Here is a 21,270-nt window from a genome sequence, read left to right as displayed (position 1 = left end):
TTGGAGAAGTATCTTCTCAAGTCTTTTACCCATTTTTAAAATTTAGATTTCCTGTTTGCTTAGGTTTGAGAGTTTAGTGATTATTCTTCATATAAATCCTTTGTCAAATAAATGATTTTCAATCAACCCCCTCCAACTGTAGCATGTTTTTTTAATCACATCTTCTGCAGAGTAAAGTTTTAACTATGATGAAGCCTAAGTCAAATTTATCCACCACACTTTTGATGCCATATCCAATACAGCTTTGCCTAGTCTAGATTACAAAGATTTTCTCCTGCGTATTCTTGAAAAACTTCTATAGCTTTATATTTTACGCTTAGAGTTAACTTTTAATAAAGTATAAGGTTTAGGTCGAGGTTCTTTTTTGGCAACAACTATCCTTCCTCCCTTAGACTGCTTCTGCACCTTCCCCAAACCACCTGTCCGTGTTTGTATGGGACTACTTGTGAACTTGACGCTGTCCCGCTGACACCTAAGTCCGTCTCTTGCTCACACCACACCGTCTTCATTCCTGTGGCCTTACAGTGAGTCAGAGGGTCAAAGAAGTATGATTCCTCCACCTTCACTCTGTTTCAGAATCATTTGATCTATCCTAGCTACTTTGACTTTCCATATAAAATTTAAAATCATCTTGTCTACCACAACTAACAAATCCAACCAGGTGCTGCTGGATTAATCAGTGCTGTGTTAAATCTACAGGTCACTTTAATGACACCTGTACTATGTTGAATCTTCCTATACATGAATATGCCCCATCGTTTATCTAGAACTTTGATTTCTTTCATTAGCAATTTGTAGACTTCAGCACATATATCCTACATATTTTAGACACTGATATTTAAAATACATTTTTGAAGCTATTGTTAAAGGTATTTTTAATTTGGTTTCCTACTACACATTGTTAATACAGAGGAATATAATTTATTTTTATGTGAGAACCTTGTATTTTGCAAACTTTCTAAACTGGCTCACTAGTGTGAGAATTTTGTGTTAATTCCTTAAGTTTTATGCAGTTACTCATGTCATAGCCTTTCCTTTCCAGCCTCTGTGGCCTCTGCTCCATTGTCCCACCTTGCTGTAGTGGCTGGGACCCCGGATTCAGACCAGACCCCCACACACACCAGTCAGGGCCAAGTTCATACACAATTTCATGGAGTTACTTTCACACATGCTTCTCTGACAATGTCCAGCTCTGAGGTCAAAATGAAAGGGCCTCGTGACCCTCACTCTACCGTGCACTTCTATAACTGCTCATATCCAGGGCAAACCAGCTGCAAAAGAGAGAGATTTTTTAAAAAGCAACTAAAAAAAAAAGCAATGGAGAGCTTCTGGTTCTGAACATAAGGAGCCCATCAACCACCTCTCAATCCCCTCAGGGAAAAAGCTGAACAGACTGAACAATCAACAATTCTTCCAGGACCCATGAAGAGAGGGGAACAGAACACAGTGCGCTCCCTAGACTGGAGAGAGACAAAGGATGACAGGGCGCGTGGGAACTGGAGCAGGGACACATGCTTGGACCCTCCCTGGGGGCTGGCGCCCCCAAGGAAACCCTGAACTGCAGCTGGCAAACTGCCGGGAGCCTAGCACTGACAGCCCCCTAGCCGCGGCGAGGCCCTGCAGTCACTGTCAGATTCATCTTCAGGAACCTGACCGGGCTTCCACAGCCAGTATGAGAGGAAAATCCTCTTGGGCTTCCGGCAGAGAAGCGAAACGAACCACTGTGAAATGTGCTGTTTCTCAAAAGGCCCGTTCTCAGGAGGAACCAGGTAACCAGGCCTCGCCGCTGAGGTCCTATCATCAGAGCCTCACTGACCTGAGCAGGGAGACAGCCAGCCCCAGCCAGCTGCAACTGTCTTCTCCAGCCTACAGGGGCTCAGAAAGCTGAGACAGCTCCGAAGTTCACATCCTCAGGTGCAGAGTCACTAGAAGACAGAGCCTGCTCGCAGGACCAGCGAGTGGTGCTTGCTCACCGCATTTCTAAAGACCTCTTAACAGCAGCTCCTTTTCCAGGCACATCATGTCTATCGAGAAAGAATTACCAGGCGTAACAACAGGCAAAAATTGCCGTTTAAAAAGACAAATCAAGAACAAGACCCAGACATGGCACAGATGTTGGAATTAGCAGACTTGGAATTTAAGACAACTATAATTAATATGCTAAGAGTCAGATGGATAAAATAGCATTAAAGAACAAATGGGCAATGTAAGCAGAGAGATGGAAATCCTAATAAAAAAGCAAAGAAAGCTGCCAACAATAAAGAGCAACGTAACAGAAATGAACAATGTTTTTTGATGGGCTTGTGAGTAGACTGAACATGGCTTAGGAAAAAACTTCTGAGCTAGGGAACATACTAATAGAATCCTCGAAATCCCAAAACCAAAAATAACAATGATTGAAAAAAAAAAGAACAGAATACCAAAGACTATGGAACAACTATAATACCAAACACATAATGGAAATACCAGAAGAAGAAGAAAGACAGAAAGGAACAGAAGTACTTGAACAGAAAGGACTACAAATTTTTCCCCAAATTAATGTCAGAATATGAACCACAGAACCAGAAAGGTCAGAGAATATCAAGCATGATAATTTTTTTAAAAGAAAAGAAAAACAAAACAAAAAACTATACCTATACATCATCATTTTCAAATTACAGAAAATCAAAGGTGAAGAACAATTCCTGAAAGACGCCAGAAGAAAAAAACACCTTATACACAGCAAAAGTAAGAATGACATCCAACTTCTCTTCAGAAACCCTTCAAGAACAGAATGGAGTGAAGCATTTAAAGCTTTGAGGGGAAAAAAACACCAACCTCAACTTCTATACCCTGCAAAGTCGTCCTTCAAAAGTGAAAGAGAAATAAAGATTCTCAAACAAACAAATTGAGGACATTTGTTTCCAGAACTGTTTGGTTGAAAAATGTTAACAGACCTCTTTAAAGAGAAGAAAAATAGTATGTCAGAAACTCAGATCTACATAAATAAAAGTAGAACACTGAAGAATAATAAAAACTTTTATTTTTAAATCTAACGTAATCTAACAGATAACTGTTCAAACAATAACACACGTTCATATGCTTATGTATGCTTACATATGTAAAACGAATGACAGCAGAGACAGCGGGGACAAAATACAGAAATTAAAATTATTTTATTATTATAAAGTGGTCAAACTACTCAAAGTGGTATAGTGATATTTCATAGTAGATCTGAATTAGCTGCAAACCGTATGGCAACTGCTAAAAAAGTAAAAGTAATAGCCCTGATCAGTGGGGCTGAGTTGGTTGGGCATCATCCTGCAAAGCAAAAAGTTGCAGGTTCAATTCTCAGCCAGGGCACATGCCTAGGTTGTGTGTTTGGTCCCTGATCAGTGCGAAAGGCAATCAATTAATACTTCTCTCTCACATCGATGTTTCTCTCCCTCTCTTTCTCCCTTCCTTCCTCTCTCTAAAAATAAATAAATAAAATCTTTTTAAAAATTAAGCATAACTGATATGCTAAAAAAAAAGAAAAATTGATATAAAATGTCCAATTAAATCACAAGCAGAAAAACAGCATAATACAAAAACAGAAACAAAGACCAACAAATAGATAACAGTTACAAATATAGTAACTATTAATCCAACTATATCAGTAATGTCAATGTCTAAATACACCAATTAAAAGACAAACAGAGTGAACCAAAAACCACCACCCACCAATGTTGTCTACAAGAAACCCACTTTGAATATAAAGGCACACATGGATTACATGTAAATGGTGGAGAGAAAAATACCATGGTAACACTAATCAAAAGGAAAGTAGGAGTACCTATATTACTTTCAGACAGAGCAGTCTCCAAATCAAGGAAAGTTAACCAAGACTAAGAAGAGCATTGCATAATGATAAAAGGGTCAATTTTCCAAAAAGACACAGAATTGAATTCTTAAGGTGCCCTAAAGGCAGAACATCAAACTAGATGATGCAAAACCGCTATCTACAACCGTGAGGACAGAGAGAGGGTCCACTGTGAAAGCCGGAGACTCCAACACTCCTCTCTAAGAAACGGACAAACAGATCGGGCAGAAAATCAGAGCCCAGCTGAGCTCCAGACCAGCAGCAACCCCCGGGCGTTCACTGCCATCTTCACACGACTACATCCAGCATCAGCAACACGCACCTCCACTCAAGCTCAGAGGAGACATTCACTGAGACAGGCTATATGCTGGGCCACACACCAAAACTTACACATCTAAAAAATAGACACCATACAATACCTACTCCCAGATCACAATGGAATTAACTAAAAATAACAGAAAGATAACAGTAATATCCCATAATATGTGGAGATTAAACAGCATACTTCTAAATAAACATAGGTCAAAAAAATCTTGAGCGATTAAACCACAACTTATCAAATGTGTAGAATGAAATTAAAGCAATGCATATAGAGAAATTTATAACACCAAATGCTGTGCTATGATATTGACTTGTAATACATACACGTGTGCTCCTCCCAATTTCTGGCACAGAGCTCCTAAAGTCCTTGAAACTCTCTAAGGGATGAGAGCAGTGAAGCTGTCTGCAGCTATGTCGCAACAAATGGTGTGAAAGAACTGAACACACACATAAAAAGTGAATCTAGAAATAGACCTTACAGTTTTAACAAAAGTTTACTTAAAATGGATCACAGACCCAAATGTAAAATGCAGTAACATCAGAGAAAACCTTTGACTTTGGATATGCTGTAGGCTTTGTAGACAAAATATCAAAGCCACAATCCATAAAATAATCGACGAGCTAGACTTCATTAAAATGCAACGGTTGTGCTCTGAGAAAGACAGTACCAAGAGGCTTAAAAGACAAGCCACACAGTGGGAGAAAATATTTGCAAAAGATACATCTGATAGAGGACTGTTATCCAAAATATACAATGAATTCTTAAAGTTCAACAACAGGAGAAAAATAACCCAATTGGAAAATGTGCCAAAGACCTTAACAAGTATCTCACCAAAGGAAATACACACAGTTGACAAAAAAAGGATATGAAAAGATACTTTTAAGTGATTATCGATGTAGGTATCAATGTAGGTTCATCCTTGGTTAAAAAGTATGATTTGGGTGAGTGATGCTGATAATGGGGGAGTGTATGCATGTGTGGGGAGTGAGAATATAGGAGAGATCTCTGCAAAATTTTGTCATAAATACAAAGCTGCTGTAAAAATAAACTGTTAAAAAATAAAAATAACTTTAAATTAAAAGTAAAAAGAAGTTTAAAACAATGAAACTGTGCCAATGAGGAGACTCTGAGTTTTCGCTTAGGGCATTCTGATCTGAGATACTTTCCACACTGTTTGGGTATATAAGCGTGAACAGAGGCAGCTGGCGGAAAAGCTGAGGGAGTAGTCATCCTAAGTAACAAGACCGTGAACCCAGAGACAGACGAACATCAAAGCCGATACAGTCACAGCATACACTAACTGCGACCTGCCAATGGTGCCCTGCCCCTCCCTCCCGCACACACCCCTTGCCACACACCCAGCCGCGCCTCCAGAGCGGAGTGCCGGGGAGAGCCTCATACACATCCCACCCACGCTTCCACTCCAAACGTCCTGGGCTTCTGCAGTTGGGTTGTGAATGTTCAGGAAGATGCCAGTATTCTTTGTAAAAGCAAGGAATACTGTCTTTAGTTTGGGACTGTACGAACATCATAAAATTATAGTAATACAGCAATTTACCTTTCTTATTTTCAAAAGAAATATAAAAACATAGAAAAGCTAAAAGGAATATTATTCCATGGATAAAGTAACAATATTTTATGTAACAGATATGATTGGAATATTGAAGGATAGAGAATGTTGATATGTAAAAACTAGAGGAAAACGAAGGCAACACATTAAAGATTATGTGTTGTAAACTAAAAGAGCACAAAGTAATACAGCATAAAAATGGATTGCAATAAATTCAAAGAAAACTTTTTGTGGAAGAACTATTGTAAAAAAGCAACTACTTATTATGAAAAACACTTTAAATTATAGATATACTATAAACTTTATTATTAGATATCTTCTATATAGACTTCTTGGAGTAAAAAAGTCTTGCCTGACAAAAAAAAGAAAATTCGAACATCACATTAAAATTTCCCTGTTTCAGGCAGAAAACTTAATGTACTTCATTTTTTACTCCTTACAAATTAATCTGCACAGTAAATTCAATATAAGTTCCATTTTACTCTCATTAAATCTCATTACACATATTGTTACTTGTTTTTCTCCTCTAATAATAGTAGGTAGTATCACATGTACTTAAAGGTACTCTTTGTGTCTGTTTCAGTCAAAGAACATCTTCATTACTAGTTTAGTAATCTTCACAAAAAAGGCTAAGTAACAAATATGCTTGTTAAGAAGTGACATACACACTTCCGAAAAATATTTAAAAAATAAAAGTACTATGATTTGATAGTTATACATTCAAAAATACTTAAATACCTTTAATACTTAAACGCTTATCTTGCCTACGTGTGACTAAGACCCTCCACAAGACAGTCACTATAGCAAGCGCCGAGCCCACTTCCTCGGAGGACTGGAAGACAGCCGCACCTCCTACTTTTTGTGACCGTAGCCCAAAACAAAGTTTTTGGGTCACAAAACAAAGTTTTGACATTTGATGTATGTAATAGGCACTTTTCCTTTAACAAAAATTCAGTAAACATGGTCAGACAGAAGATTATGTCCCTTAGAAGTATAAGAAGAAATTCATGTTAGACAGTTAGACACTGAGATGTGGAAATTTTGGGGTAAGTTTTTGATTTATGTAAGGCTAGTGCTAATTAGGACTTTACAATGAAACTTTTCATTATTAAGGGGGCTGCTTAATTATTGAGGTGGTTATAAAATTCAAGATAATTACTATAATAACTTTGGTTAGCAAGATAGTTTTGGAGAAAAATCTTGATTTAAGTTGACTAAACAAATTAATGAGTCATTAATATTCATATTACAAGAGTATTCTTAATGACAGAACCTTGAGATCAATGCATTATGGGATTCTCTAAATTTTTTATATTACGTATTCCGTTGGGCAGTCTATCAAACCACCCATATCATAATTAAAAAAAACTTTTCTGAGAACATTTCTATACTCCCAAGAATTTATTTAAATTACTACTTGAAATAAATTTTTGGTGTACATAATTTCTCAGAGTTAAAGCAGCAAAAGTAAATTTTGGTTGGTAATACAAACTGCGTCCCATCAATGAATCAGACTGCCCCTGAGAAAAGACCGGAAGCTCCTGCAATGCCCACTGCGTCCAGACACCACCATACTTGGCGCACGCCACCTGCTGTCACTCAGGTGAGATCAGTCAGGCGCCGGCGGAACAGAACTCCACATCGGGCAGCACCCACTCTTGGGGGACCCCCACACAGCCACTCAGGTCACGAGGCCAACCACCAGGCCCTCATACTCCCCTCCCACGTCCCCAGAAGAGGGCCCTCGAGGACCAAACAAGGACACAGGACCCACCCATAGCGAGCCCAGGGTAACCACCTGGTGCCGCTCCCTGCCCCGCCCCCTGCCCCACATCCCGCCTCCAGGGTCAGACCACGTGCAACAGAACCTTGGCCTGAGTTGTACCTGTCTGGTGCCCCAAGAACACCTGCTCCCCACACTCAGGCCTCAAAGGAGAACTACTCTTTTCTTGTGGTTTTAACTGTTGAAGGGACTAAAACCTATTTATACCTTGTGCCAGAAACATGTTTTTTCAAAGCAAATTCTTAAGTCACACAGTGAGGAAGACTTACTGCTTTGTATCACCCCTAGAATTTGATAACAAATGTTCTTAAAAAGAAGGGGTAGGCCAAAGTTGAGAGGATAGGTCATTTGCATTAATGCGTATAATCATCCAAATAAAGGAAAATGGTATTTCTAACGTACTGAGTCACTCCCAGACACAAAATACAGAACACTGACCACTTCAAGACTGGAGTTACACTTCCTAAGATAAGTTTTCAACCACTGGCTCATGCTTGCGCTTAACGGTCTAGTGAAAGGCAGCGTGTGCAGTTCCTGCTCTCGACGTCCGCTGGCCTCAAGGATCGCCAGCCCCACGCAACGTGGCCTGAGCATCGGGTCTGCGCAGCAGCCGTGCAGCCGAGCACGGCTGCTCGACTCACCATGAACAGGATACAACCACAACAGTAACGACATTTGGCCTCACTGACTTATCCGAAAACAGACCACATCAAAAACACTGGCAGTGTTGCCATGTGCTTGTTAAATCGGTTCAACGGAACTTAGCTACTCCTGTGTTGCTTAATTTTCTGTGCCATGACTAAGGGTAACTACATGTTATTAAAAGAAGAAGCTACAGAAAATGTTATCCTTAAGCGAGGGGATAGCTATTCAAAATCCAAAAACCAGCTTTAAAAAAAAATCTTAAATCGGTCAAAGCTTTGTGTGACTTCACGCAGTTTGTTTGACATTGTTCAAAACTTGAGCTAACAAATTCCTCACTTTTAAGCCACTCTCCCTAGAAAATGGATAGGATAGTTCAAAATCAGTTTTTATCACTACAACTAAAATTCAAAATAAAAAATCCTACTTAAGTAATTTTTAAATGTAAATAACATCACTGGTAAAAGAAGTTCAAAAGAAAGTAAGCTGGCCCCCGCTGTAACAACCAATTCTTAAGATATGGAATGTCTAATACTTGAATTCTGTTGAACACGGCAGTATCAGCGACAACCCTGCGCATCTTCTAACTCACGGTCATATGCGAACAGAGCCCACAGGCACTGAGAGCTGCGGGGACTGAGCTACGTGTTCCATCCCACTGAATCCAAATAATCCAGTTAGCTGCTATTGTCTCCGTTTTACAATGGTGGGAACTAAAGCACAGAACAGGGAATAATGCATTCAGAATTACACTAATAATAAATAGTAAACTTGGGATTTGAACCCAAGTCTGGCACATACAGAACAGCTATAGTACACAGCCTTCACGATAAAACAAGCCACAAACATTCTCTTACACAAATAAAGCCTACTTTTAAAGGATCCAGAAAATAAGATTTTTCTTTCAATAAATTATTTTAATGCTAAGACCCCCACATAGAGTAAAGCTCATCAAAGTTTATAGCAATGGTATTGTAGTGCAACAAAGGTTGCATCTTACAGGAACAGTAAAAAATTTCATACAAAGAGACTACTGAGTGGAAGAAAGTACACGGAACCTAAAATGCTTTAGCTTGAAACACAGAAGGCAGAGAGAATTAACTTATTTTAGAGCTTAGCTCAATTTCTTCAAAAAATAATTAAAAATTAGATTATATTATAATTTTCGGCACATATTTCTTAGGCAAACAGATTTTCAAAAAAAGAGTATACTGAATTTTCTTGGAAGATGTAAAAACTTCAAAATAGACTATCATCCCTCTACAACAATTTCATGCAACTAAAACTAAGAAGATACAGCCTATTTCAAGGTCTTAATAATCAACATGAATTTATGATACACCCAGAAAACAGCAAGTTCTCTTCACCCTTGCCCTAGCCTATAGTGAAGAATCTGTGTCCTCCAGAGGGAGGGGAAATCCCATTCAACAGCCTGCCTTTAATACTTTAAAAACCAATAGACCGTATCCCTGATGCACACACTTGTCTACAATGTTCACCTCCAAAAATCTGAGCAAAGACTTACTACTGATCCGCACAACTGTCCACAGAGGAGTGAACCTGAGACAGCCAGGACTTTGATGCAGTGATACAAAAGCAGTACATACGAATTCAAAATGACACACAACTGAGTCCCAGGGGAGCCTGGAACGGGCATGTGTCACCATCAGAGGGGAGAGGGGTCCCTCTGTTCTCTGCTGGCCATACACTAAGAACACACATGTCACTGAGGAAGCTGAAGTTATTTATCACAGAGAAAAATTAAAATGAATGATATACAGGAACTCAAATCAAAATGAAAATCAGAATGCTGAACTGTTACACTGTCTTTTATCTCCATGATAAAATAGATACAATTTAAGTACTAAAATACAATATAAACATTAAAATGAGTTTTAAAAGACAGGCAATGAAAAATAACCATGTGTCTTGGATGAATGGACCAGATAACCTGTTAATTATAATTTTAGCACTAAGATTTTATAAGAACTACTCATAAAGCTATAAATTATTATGGATGATTTTAGCTATAACATTTCAAACTGTATCATCTTTCTAATTTTTCTTTCTCAAAGCAAAAAATTCCATTTCAAATTAAAATAATTATGGACTTAGTATTAATGCACAAGGAATATTTAAATTACACATGGATTCTTCTACTGGCTGCTCCGTCTCCAACTTCTTTTCACGGCGCTTACTAGGCTGTTAATTACTGATCATAACGTGTACTGGGTTGTTCAGATGATAAAAACAACATTTTTTATTTAAATCCAGGACTGGAATTTGAAGTTTCCTTTTTCCAACAGGCTGGTCTGCCTCCCCATGAAAGTATTTAAGACCTCATAGCGACCATGCCTGACCCGGGGCAGGGTCCCACTTCACCTCCCAATGCCAGCCTCCCTGCTACACTGATATGGGAGAAAGCGTGACCCATGGGTGGGAGCTGAATTTTGTCAGTGTGCAGGTCACAGCTATATTCACATTTTTACTTGACATGAAGACAGCCCCAACACAGGGACAAGATTAACAGTAACCATACAATAGAAATGTGTCAGTAGCTAGTTGAAATAAACATGAGAAAATCACGTTACATTTCAATGGACTTTATGTTTTCCCATCCTCGCTTCATTTGCTCATTTCCCATCAATGCAAACATGAAGGACTTCATGTGTATGTGTACATATTCATGCAGCACTCCTATATTGATGCTGAAGTGGAATTAACGTTTACCTACAAAACGTTTCCTTTAATTCTCCAAACATAGCAATGTACACAAAATAGCTTTTAAAATTCACATGTAACTTCTTTCATACGGTTCTAAGATGTAAGATTGAATGAGTTTGATATGAGGTATTTAATGAAAAGGAGGTAAGCTACAAATATCAAAATCAACCTAATTAGAAGAAAATGAATTTTTTACAGACACAAATATGCTACCGGTTAGATGTGGGCTCTCTGCTGTGAATTATATACAAAGAGCAGTGAATATCAGTGTTGTGCTAGTCTTATGGTAACAGCATTATGAAATAATATAATATTTAAGATACAAATTATGTAACTGTTACTAAATCTTGTTCTTCAGAATGAACTTTGCCCTAGTAATTTTATTTAACCTGACAGAATTTCGTGGAACACCCAAACCATGAGCACGTGCGAAGGACAAGGCTGGGACTACCTTTTCCTCAACTGCACATTATAACCACTGCGCTACATCTGGTAAGAACTTTCGTTTGTTACGAAGGCGGTCACTCCTTTGTAAGGGTTGTAAGGGTCTTGGTGTCAGGTTATCTTTATGTTGTATAACTATGTATCTGCCTTACCCCCAAAGAAACTTTTATTAGAACTTTAAGAATAAAAGCCCCAAATTATAATACATTTATAAATACCAACTATGCCAGATGTAATCCAAGTGTGCAGAAAGCGTAGGACGTTACACACTCAAAGGAAACTTACCAGACAGTTGTTTCCACTTGACCGTCATTGAGCTGTCGATTGTCCAGTTGGGCAAAAAGTGGGAAAAGAACTTGAATCCCTCCAATTGAATGAATTGCACTATGAATTGAATGTGTTACTATAGCTTTCACATCCTATATTAAAAAACAAAAATATTGATTACATTTCTGAAATAATATTATCACTATTTCCTGTTCCACATAACTTTGTAAGAGAATCAAACAACAGTAGATATTTTAAAAACCAGTGATTATACAATTTTTGATATATATGTAAAATTAAAATTTGAAATTTGAAATCTTAGATTTTTACACTGAAAATATAAGCTATAAATCGAGAGATATTTTACAGAAAGAAATACTACTGATGGGTTTACAAATACTCAGATAATTTTATGTTAGTGAGATATACACAACTGTCCTTAAACCAAAGTGTATTTTTATATTAACAACTATCTGTCCAGCTAATCAAGTGATTTTATTTCAAAGGCTAGAGAACATAAAAGATATCAGAAATGACGGATATCCTGCTACAGAGACAAGTCCAAGGCAAAGCACCCTAAAAAGGAGAGAAGGCAAAAAAGTCATTCAAAGAACCAGAAAACCACAAAGAAAGACCAGCAGCAGCTGCAGACTCAGAGATGAGCAGTGCTGCATCTGTGAAGTGAAGATGCCGTGAATGAGGACTGGGACTCGGAACCCCAAGGGGCCCCACCTGGAGCATGAGGGCGTGCGGGGAGTGCACGAAAATGGACGCGTTCTCCTTGGGCGAGGACTCCAGGCAGAGCTGCGCATCTGTGGCCTTGGCGTTGTATGTGAATGCGATGCTGCTGGCAAGCTTCCCGTCGTACAGAACCTGCTTGTGATGCTCAGCCAGATGAATATCACTCTCGGATTTAAACTTGAAGGTGCTCTGGAAAAATAAAACTAAGTCATACTCGCATTTTAACAGCAACACAATAAAACTCTAAAGAAGAGAAACATTTAAGATAAAAACTTTGTTGTGACCCTTCCAGGCATTAATCAGTAGTACTACAGTATTTAGTTATTCTCACTTTCGTTCTATGAGAATTAAATTTTATTATGCTAATAAACACACAGAGCTTTATTTTCTCTTCTTTATTGCCTTTGACCATTTCTAAAATGGCTTTATTAGAATAGAAAAAATATAAGGTCAAAAGATAGTAAATGTAAAACGAATTTTACTTTAATACTCCCTAACATAAATTTTTCTTTTTAATACTTTCAAAACTGTACACACACACCCATACACAGTGTCTGGCACATAAAAAAATTATCACTAGCTACAAAAAAGTTTTAATGCAAAAATATTTCTCTTTACTATAAAAAGTACATCAATATACTGAGTACCAATGCTATTCCACAAGTGTCATAATAGCCACGTTAATCCAAAACAAGAAGTTCATTAAAACATGTTACCACTTTAAATGAAAGAAGTAAAAACATACCAGCTGTAATGAGAAGGGAATGGTAAGGGAATGGTGAGGGAATGGCTAGGACTTGCCTGCAGATGCAAACCTCACGTGACACAACATTTAACCTGGGCAACAATCATATGGTATAATTTCTTTTTTTTTCCTTTTTTTTTAATTGCTGTTCAATTATAGTTGTCTGCATTTTCTCCCTCCCCCTACCATATTACAATTCCCAAGTGACAATGACGATGCAAACCAAGTGTCAAGAGACCCGAAGAGCCAGGGGGTAAGGGCCAGGACAGCAAGCCCAGCCCCAGTCTCGGAGTCAGTGTTAACAGACTGACAGTGAAGGGGGCTGGGTCACAATCCAGGCTCTGCCACGGACAGTCATACTTAAGGTCCAAAAACAACTTAGCTGATGCAGCTCCAACTTCCTTACTCTGATGTCACAAGAAGAGGAAATCAACTATTCCAAACTCGAGCTGCTACAGGAGGCAAACAGATGTGTGTGTAAGTGAAGAGGGCCAGGTGGGGACTTCTTCAAACTAGAGAGGGCGTGTCTTGTCCACGGCTGACTCTAGTACTCGGCTCAGGTCAATTCCCGTGCCATGTTGCCAGTTCCCCCAGATTTTCAAGAGAAACATAACACCAGGACCGTTATATAAAGTCACCTAATTTGTAAATTAATCTAAACATTCTAAAACACTGTGCAGACCAAACATGCCAGGCCAAATGTAAACAGCTCTCTAGTTGTGGACTAGTATCTAGAGAGCCCTTCTACCTTGCACGAGGCTGCAAGCCATTCATTACAGGCTTCTGCCAGCCACATAAGAGCAGCGTGGACAACTGCAGCGTGTGTGTCTGCGGCTCTGGATGGCATTTGTCTCTGAAAGGTGCGTGTGTTCCTATATTCCAACATTACAAACTTGCTAACAGAGTGGCAGTTCTCCTCTCAATTAAATAAAATGCAGGATGTTCTCTCACCTCGCAATTTCAAACTTTAACCTTGTCTAACTCACTGATTCACACTTCCTTTGCTAGAGGTTAACGACTGGGTTGATACATGCTCTAGTTTAGAACACTCTCTCTCAGTCCCTCACACACTAAAGCAGCGGTGACAATCACAGCGGCTAATAAACCCTGTTATTACACAACAATGAATAATGGAAGCTTCATGTGCGGTTTAAATAAAATTTCAGGTAACCACGACGTCCTCCACACCTGGGCAAGCCCACCACAGCCCCCACCCTGTTCCCACAGGCACGGACCACGCATCCCGTCAGGTCTCACAGGGAAACCAAGCCCAGGGGGTGGGCCACCTCCAATTCTGTTCCAGTCATAACACAACCGGGCCTGCCTGCCTGCCTTCCTGTCACTCTCCACATGTTTCTAGAAAAAAGACTTTTTAATTTCAAAAGTTCCTGCAGATATCTTTCCTGATAGTAATTGTACTTTTAGTATTTAAAAATTGAGAAAACACACATGCACCCAAAAACTTACAGTCAACTTCAATTAATAACAAGGAATCTTTGAAATGCTGGGCACTTTGAAAACTTCATACTTTTTCATGTAATGCCCCAAATTAAAGACATTTCCTTTTAAAAGTTCTGACTTCGACAGAGGCGCTCTGTGCCTACGTCAGGATGCTTGGAGCACGTTCTGCACCACACGGGTGCCTGCGACAGAACAGTGACATTGGCGGGTGGGGGGGGCACTCACTGTCACTGCTGGCAGAGAAGAATGCGAGAAGAAGAACAAGATCGAGAAAGCGCCGTAGGGGAAATGACTGAGCTTGCAAACAGGCTCAGGAAGATGTCTGCTGGCATATCTGGCCCCCGCCCGCTCCTCTCTGCAGTCAGGAAGCACCGTCAATTCTGAAATTTCCCTATGGCAATCATACTGGACTCAAGTCTGCTATCTATGTTTACTTGATTTTCTCTTCTTTTTAAAGATTTTATTTATCCTTAGAGAGAGGGGAAGGGATGGACAGAGGGTGAGAAACATCTATCAGTTGCCCTCACATGTGCCTCAACCAGGGACGAACCCATCACCCAGACTTGTGCCCTGACCAGGCATCAAACCAGCGACCTCTCACTTTGCAGGACAATGCCCACCCACTGAGCCACGCCGGGAGGGACTATGGACTTGATTTCCTAACTTACTTTATACTGTGCTTGTCTGACTGTCACTCTAACTGACATCGTTCTGTTCGTGTTTGAAGGAAGCCACTTCCCACAGTTTATGGAACAACGCGAAGAAGCAGCAGGCGAGAACGACCTGCCACAGTCACGGACACGTCCCCACGCACAGCACTGGCGGTGGGCCTCGGGCCCAGCCACGCCGAGAGGCCTGCGGACAAGCGAGTGCCTTCACGAGCAGACACGCTTTGAGGGGCAGTAAAACAAAGGATGTGATGCAGAAAAAAGACGGTAACAGGTACGCGCACCTTGACATACAAACGATGGCATCATTGTCATTCAATTTCTGATTATTAAAATCACTGAAATAGAAATATATTTTCAGAAGAGCAGAGTCAAACTGTCACTTCTACTGACGTGGAACATAAAAATATAAACAGAAATACTAATGCAAAAAACAAAGATGAAATGTTTTTAATGTTAGTAATCCTGTTCCATTACACAATCTTCACACTAGTTATCCAAACATTAGGCTTAAAAAAATCTCCAGCTCTTCCATACAACACATGTACTTCCTCAGCATTATAAACACCTTCACATGTACTATGTAATTCTTTTTCATCTCCCAACAATTTGGTATTTCGTCATTCCCAATGTGACTTTAATAAAACTCACATTTCCTAGCCAGTTGTTCTGCACATTAAAAAATAATTTCCATATATGAATGCAATATCTTACCTAAATAAGCCTTCATTTTAAAAGTTAAAAAGCAGGAAGCACATGATAAATCATATTAAATAATTGGTTTTGAGAAGTTAGGATCCTCACTCTCTACCCACTGCCTTGCCTATTCCAAAGGACAAGCAAAAGAGGAGGCTGAAACTGAGTAATTTCAGGCGCATGTAATATTTTATACCATTTTCCTTCTAAATCTTTATTCTTTCCAAGTTACTGCTAATTTGGAAGAAAAGTCATTGCATTTGTTCATTATTTTATATATTTTAAAATTTGAGATTTCAAATACTACATTAAGCAGTATGGTTTTATAAAATTTAATACTTCAAATTGTATCAAGAAAAGCCATGGCTTCCACATTAGAAAACATTAAATAAAAATAATTCAGGAAAGGTAAATGTTTTAAAAAAAAAAAAGTACCTTTGAAACTAAGTATTAAATTGAAGCTGAGTTCCAAAGTACAGACATGGCTTCAGACCCCACTGAGGACTATCATTATATATGACAGCCTACACCCTCCAGAACTCACAAGAAGACAGCTCCCACTACCTTATAGCCGGGTCCTAACTGATGAATGGCGAATATCTGGGCGGGGTTGAGGGCTTCACTGAACACGTACACGGCGCCGAGCTGCCCACAGAAGACCCTGTTGGCATCAGCAGTTTCAGAAGATCCAAGAAAGCACTTGTCATAGCTCTGTTTTTAAAAAGTCACAAAAAATAAATGTGTTATTTTGTAATGACAAAATACTTAAGGATGTTCCTCCACTATCGTAACAATAATCACAGAAGAAAGTATCAGTTAAGACTTTATGGAGTATTTAAGGAGTAAAAGCCAGCTAAAGATTTTTGGGAAAAATAAATCGGTTATAAATATTTTATATATATACAGGCAAGCTACAAAACAATAACCACTTATTCAATAATCACTTGACCACTTTCCAAACTTTATAGTTAAAGGCAAAGAGACTTATAGTTATTTATTTACAATGGCAGAACTAAGTTTAAAACTCTAGTGAATTATAATCCCCTCTATACAGAGATTCATCTGAATCAGACAATACAATGTGTGGTTGCCTTGAGAGCATGTTTCTCTCCCTCTCTACCTCCCTTCCCCTCTCTCTAAAAATAAATAAATAAAGTCTTTCTTTTTTTAAGTGGTTTGTGAAGCTTCGTGCTGGAGATTTCTCACTGGACGATGCTCCGTGGTCAGGCAGACCAGCTGAAGTTGATAGTGATCAAATCGAGGCTTTGAGAACAATCAACATTATACCATGCAGGAGATACCCAACATACTCAAAATATCCAAATCAATAAAGTCATTGGGGAAAATGAAAAATGATTCTTTTATTTTATGGAAAAAACCCACATAATCTGCCTTGGCTGGTGTGTCTCAGTGGATTGAGTGCCGGCCTGTGAACCAAACGGTTGCCAGTTCAATTCCCAGTCAGGGCACATGCCTGGGTTGTGATCCAGGTCCCCAGTAGGGGGCACACAAGAGGCAACCACACACTGATGTTTCTCTCCCTCTCTCCTTTCTTTCCTCTCTCTCTAAAAATAAATAAATAAAATCTTTAAATATATATATATTAAAAAATAAAATTTTTGGTCAATGCAATATTTATTCATTCTGTTTAAGGTCTTCCTTTCAGAAACAAATAAGGTGAAACACATTTTTTAATGCCTGAGATTCTAGAAAGAACAGAATACTGCCATGATGTTTTTGACCTCATACTTGATAAGTTAGCTAAGAAATTTTCCTTTTTTGTACCACTAATCAGGTCCAGTAGCAATTATATTAAATTTAAGACTTGAATATTCCATTAATAGACAAAATTTTCAAAGTAAAACTATTAAATTTCTAAAAAACTATTTTATTATTCAACTCATGTTATAAACAGTGCTATCTCATATGCTCAAATACATTAAAACACAGATCTTAAAAAAAAACTTACATCATTTGTGTTAACATGCCAAGCCATGTCACCATAGGACACCAGCTGTCCATTAACGTAACACCGGATTTCGCTGTTCCTCCATCGGTTGTAAATGTGGACAATGCTGATCATGTACCACTTAAAGGGAAAAAAATAAAGATGTCCACAGGTAATGTTTAGTTTTTACTGTACAAAAAGCAATCCTAACATTCATAATACATGGCAAAAGTGCCTGGAGGAAGTAGCTGTCGCCCTCTACCACCTCCCTTCCCCGTCCCATCCCCCGTTAAGGAGCAACTCATAACGAGTAAACTGTGACTGAGACAGAGCCAGAACCCCTTAAGTCTAGGTACATATTCCTTAAAACAAGTTCCCAAAACTCGAGGAATGCAATGCTTACGTTCATTCACTTAATAAGATTTACATTGTGCCAGGCATTGCAAATACCCACATTTGAGAGGACCGACCACAGTCCCAACTCTTCTGAAATGTATGGTACAGTGAAACAGATGTACGTCAGACACACACAGACAGAATTACAAACCATGGTGCTCGCTACGGGGCAGAGAGAATGGTGCAGGTGAGAAAGAACCACCGAGACTCCACTTTGGATAGCGTGGTGAAGACAGACATGTCAGAGCAACATTTTAACATTTAACACTAAATTCAGGGATAATTACATATTGTAAATGTAATATGTGAATATTCATTAAGAATAAAAAATGAATTTAATAGAGGTCTCATTTATGGTTACTAGGGTCAACAAAAAGCATTTTTAGTGTTTATTTTGATATGGGATGGTTTAAGTTCTATAATAATTTGTGGATCCAAACCTTAGTTTCTTTAAATTTAGGAGTCTAAAGCAAAAAATATAAAAATATTTTCTAAAATATAGAAAAATACAAATGATTTATAGATACTTGAGCAAGCACACTTTCAGTGGTTAATGAGGAGGGGGGAATTAACTAGTTTTCCTAAAAAAAAAAAACACACACACACACACACAAAAATACAAAGTACAAACCTTATTCTCCAGATTACTGAAAAGCACTATCCAATTATTACATACATATTGGCAAAGTATGGAGCTTTAACAGGACTTCTCAACCACTGAAATATGTTATTTCAAGGTGTCCTAAATACTTAGCACAAAATTCAATTATCATTTATTTTGACTTGGAACATAAAAACTAAACTCACAGAAAACAGTAATATTTAACACTTTCTCAACTACAAAAAAATACATTAGGTCAAACCACTTAACTCCTTTATATGTCTTTTTTAAAACTGTTTCATTCTAGGTAATCTTTAATGCTAAGTTTTTACAAACTGAGTCTTTAAAGTTAGTCATTTAACATCATGTTTCTAAATATTACAAACATCAAACGGATACAATTAAAAACTGAGCATCAAATAAATTTAAGAAAAACCTCATAGAAGTTTACATATATAAGAATGGAATTTTATCTACATTGTCTCCATTGAGTTTGAAAATTTTCAACCAGAATGCAACACAGGAGATATAATCTTTACATTTTTTAGTAAAATTTTTACTAATTAAACTTCTAAATAGACTGGATATAAATAAATGTCTATAAATAAAAAGCAATTTTCTGCCACTGAAAGACATTTGTAAGATAAATACTATTAGCTGTGTTATTATTCTTATAGACATATCTAATGTAAAAAAGCACTCAGTCAACTAATATGTATTGAGTTCTTACTACTATGACCAGATAATTCAGTGTACTGGCCAGACGGAACTTTCAATTTATATGGACATAAATGAAGTTCCCAGTTTACAAGACCTATTACTTCTGGTAAATTATTTAGTCTCTCTGAACCTATTTCCATCTGTAATAAAGGGGAAATAATAATGCCTACTTTTTATAATGACTATAAATATTATACATAATGGACAACGAAGTAAAACAATGGAGAACAGCTCTTAATACATATCTGGCACCAAGTCAGGTACCATTAATTAAATTTCTATTTTTTTTATCTGCTTTTCCTCATGATAAAAATGTTTCTGCTAAAATTGATACTTTGACTCCTCAGAGTCATTCATTCATTGAAAAATTTACTAAGAACCTACTTCTTGCCAAATACACGCCAGATTGTGAGTGTATAAAGAAAGATAACATACACACCCTCAAGGAGGTTTCAATAGAAGAAAGTAAGCATGAAAACAATTATAAAACAATGGAGTACACCAAAAACATAGATATGGGAACAAAAAATTTACAAATTCAGCGTAGAAGGGAAAGAAAAAAGAAAGGAAAAGGAAGGATTAACAGAAGAATTCACTGAAACAGTAAATAAAACTTAAGACTAAACTTAAAGGACAATTAGCCCTGACCGGTGTGCCTCAGCAGGTTGGGCATTATCCTGCAAAGCAAAAGGTCACCAGTTCGATTCCCAGTCAGGGCACATGCCAGCGTTGTGTGTCAGGGTGCGTATGAGAGGCAGCCCATCAATGTTTCTCTCCCCCTTTCTCCCTGTCTTTCCCTCTCTCTAAAAATAAGTATTTAAAATTAAAGAAGAAAAAAAGAAACTTGATGGATGAATACCAATTACTAAGTAAACAAAGGGCCAAAAAACCATTCCTCACAGAGGTGTCTTAATATGGTCCGTATAACACAGACGCATGACCAAACGTTTCCCAGCGCTTAGGTTTAGAGGGGAAAAAGAGACAAAGGCCTGATTCTAAAGAGACCTGTTGGACAACTGTAATAATCAGCCATTGTTTTTTGCATAATGTGGTTATCACTGAAGAATTCTCAGCAGGAAAGTGAAATGATTTTCTCTGTAGTTTAAGAAATAACTGGCAGGAGTGAGGAAGTGGGACAGGTAGGCAAATATGCACAAAGGTAACCCTGACAACTACAGAAGGGAAGAAGACCGAGAGATGCTAAGCAAAGATGAGGCACCCCCTCACTTACCAGCAAGGGGGTGGGACAGGGGACTCAGTAACAGAACTGACCAGAAGTGTTGACAAAGAAAAAGGGGGTCTGAGGATAGTGCTCAGTTCTTAACGTGAATGGGTGCCATTACAGCTCACGGTAATTAATACATTTAGCCAGTTTATTAGCCAGATAAACAGGACTGGAGTTACCAAGAAACGGTCTGGTTTTAGCCATAACTAATATATGATAAAATTAAATAAATGAACCCGTGAATGCAGGGCTGAGTAAATGAAGTGGCGGTCACTGAGTCTCTTCTTTCCTTGGTCCTCTGCAGATGGCACACAAGGGAACTATCCCATCCCAAGAGCCCAGCTTTTGAGTTGACATATATTTGTATTTTTTATAAATACACGTATTTACTTTTTAATTTACTTTGTCGGGGTAACAATGGTTAACAAAATCATACAGGCTTCAGGTGCACAATCTATATAACACATCGTCTGTAT

The 21,270-nt window shown here is 38.3% G+C and overlaps 1 protein-coding gene across 3 annotated transcripts in view; it reads right to left on the bottom strand.

Annotated features, from left to right (window-relative positions):
- Positions 1-21,270, bottom strand: part of NBEA (neurobeachin) — a 470,020-nt gene that overhangs the window by 407,338 nt on the left and 41,412 nt on the right. For 2 of the 3 annotated variants that reach the window (XM_053916392.1, XM_053916393.1), the window contains exons 7-10: positions 17,874-17,993; positions 16,469-16,615; positions 12,326-12,523; positions 11,612-11,745 (exon numbers count right to left, since the gene is read on the bottom strand). In XM_053916392.1, the coding sequence (XP_053772367.1) occupies positions 11,612-11,745; positions 12,326-12,523; positions 16,469-16,615; positions 17,874-17,993 (599 nt within the window). Of the gene's footprint in view, positions 1-11,611; positions 11,746-12,325; positions 12,524-16,468; positions 16,616-17,873; positions 17,994-21,270 lie in introns of those variants that run through there. The other variant, XM_053916394.1, reaches the window with a different exon arrangement.

The sequence above is a fragment of the Desmodus rotundus genome, chromosome 13 (genome assembly GCF_022682495.2).
Source record: "Desmodus rotundus isolate HL8 chromosome 13, HLdesRot8A.1, whole genome shotgun sequence".
NCBI classification, from domain to species: domain Eukaryota; kingdom Metazoa; phylum Chordata; class Mammalia; order Chiroptera; family Phyllostomidae; genus Desmodus; species Desmodus rotundus.
This window is presented reverse-complemented; position numbering and strand designations above follow the sequence as displayed.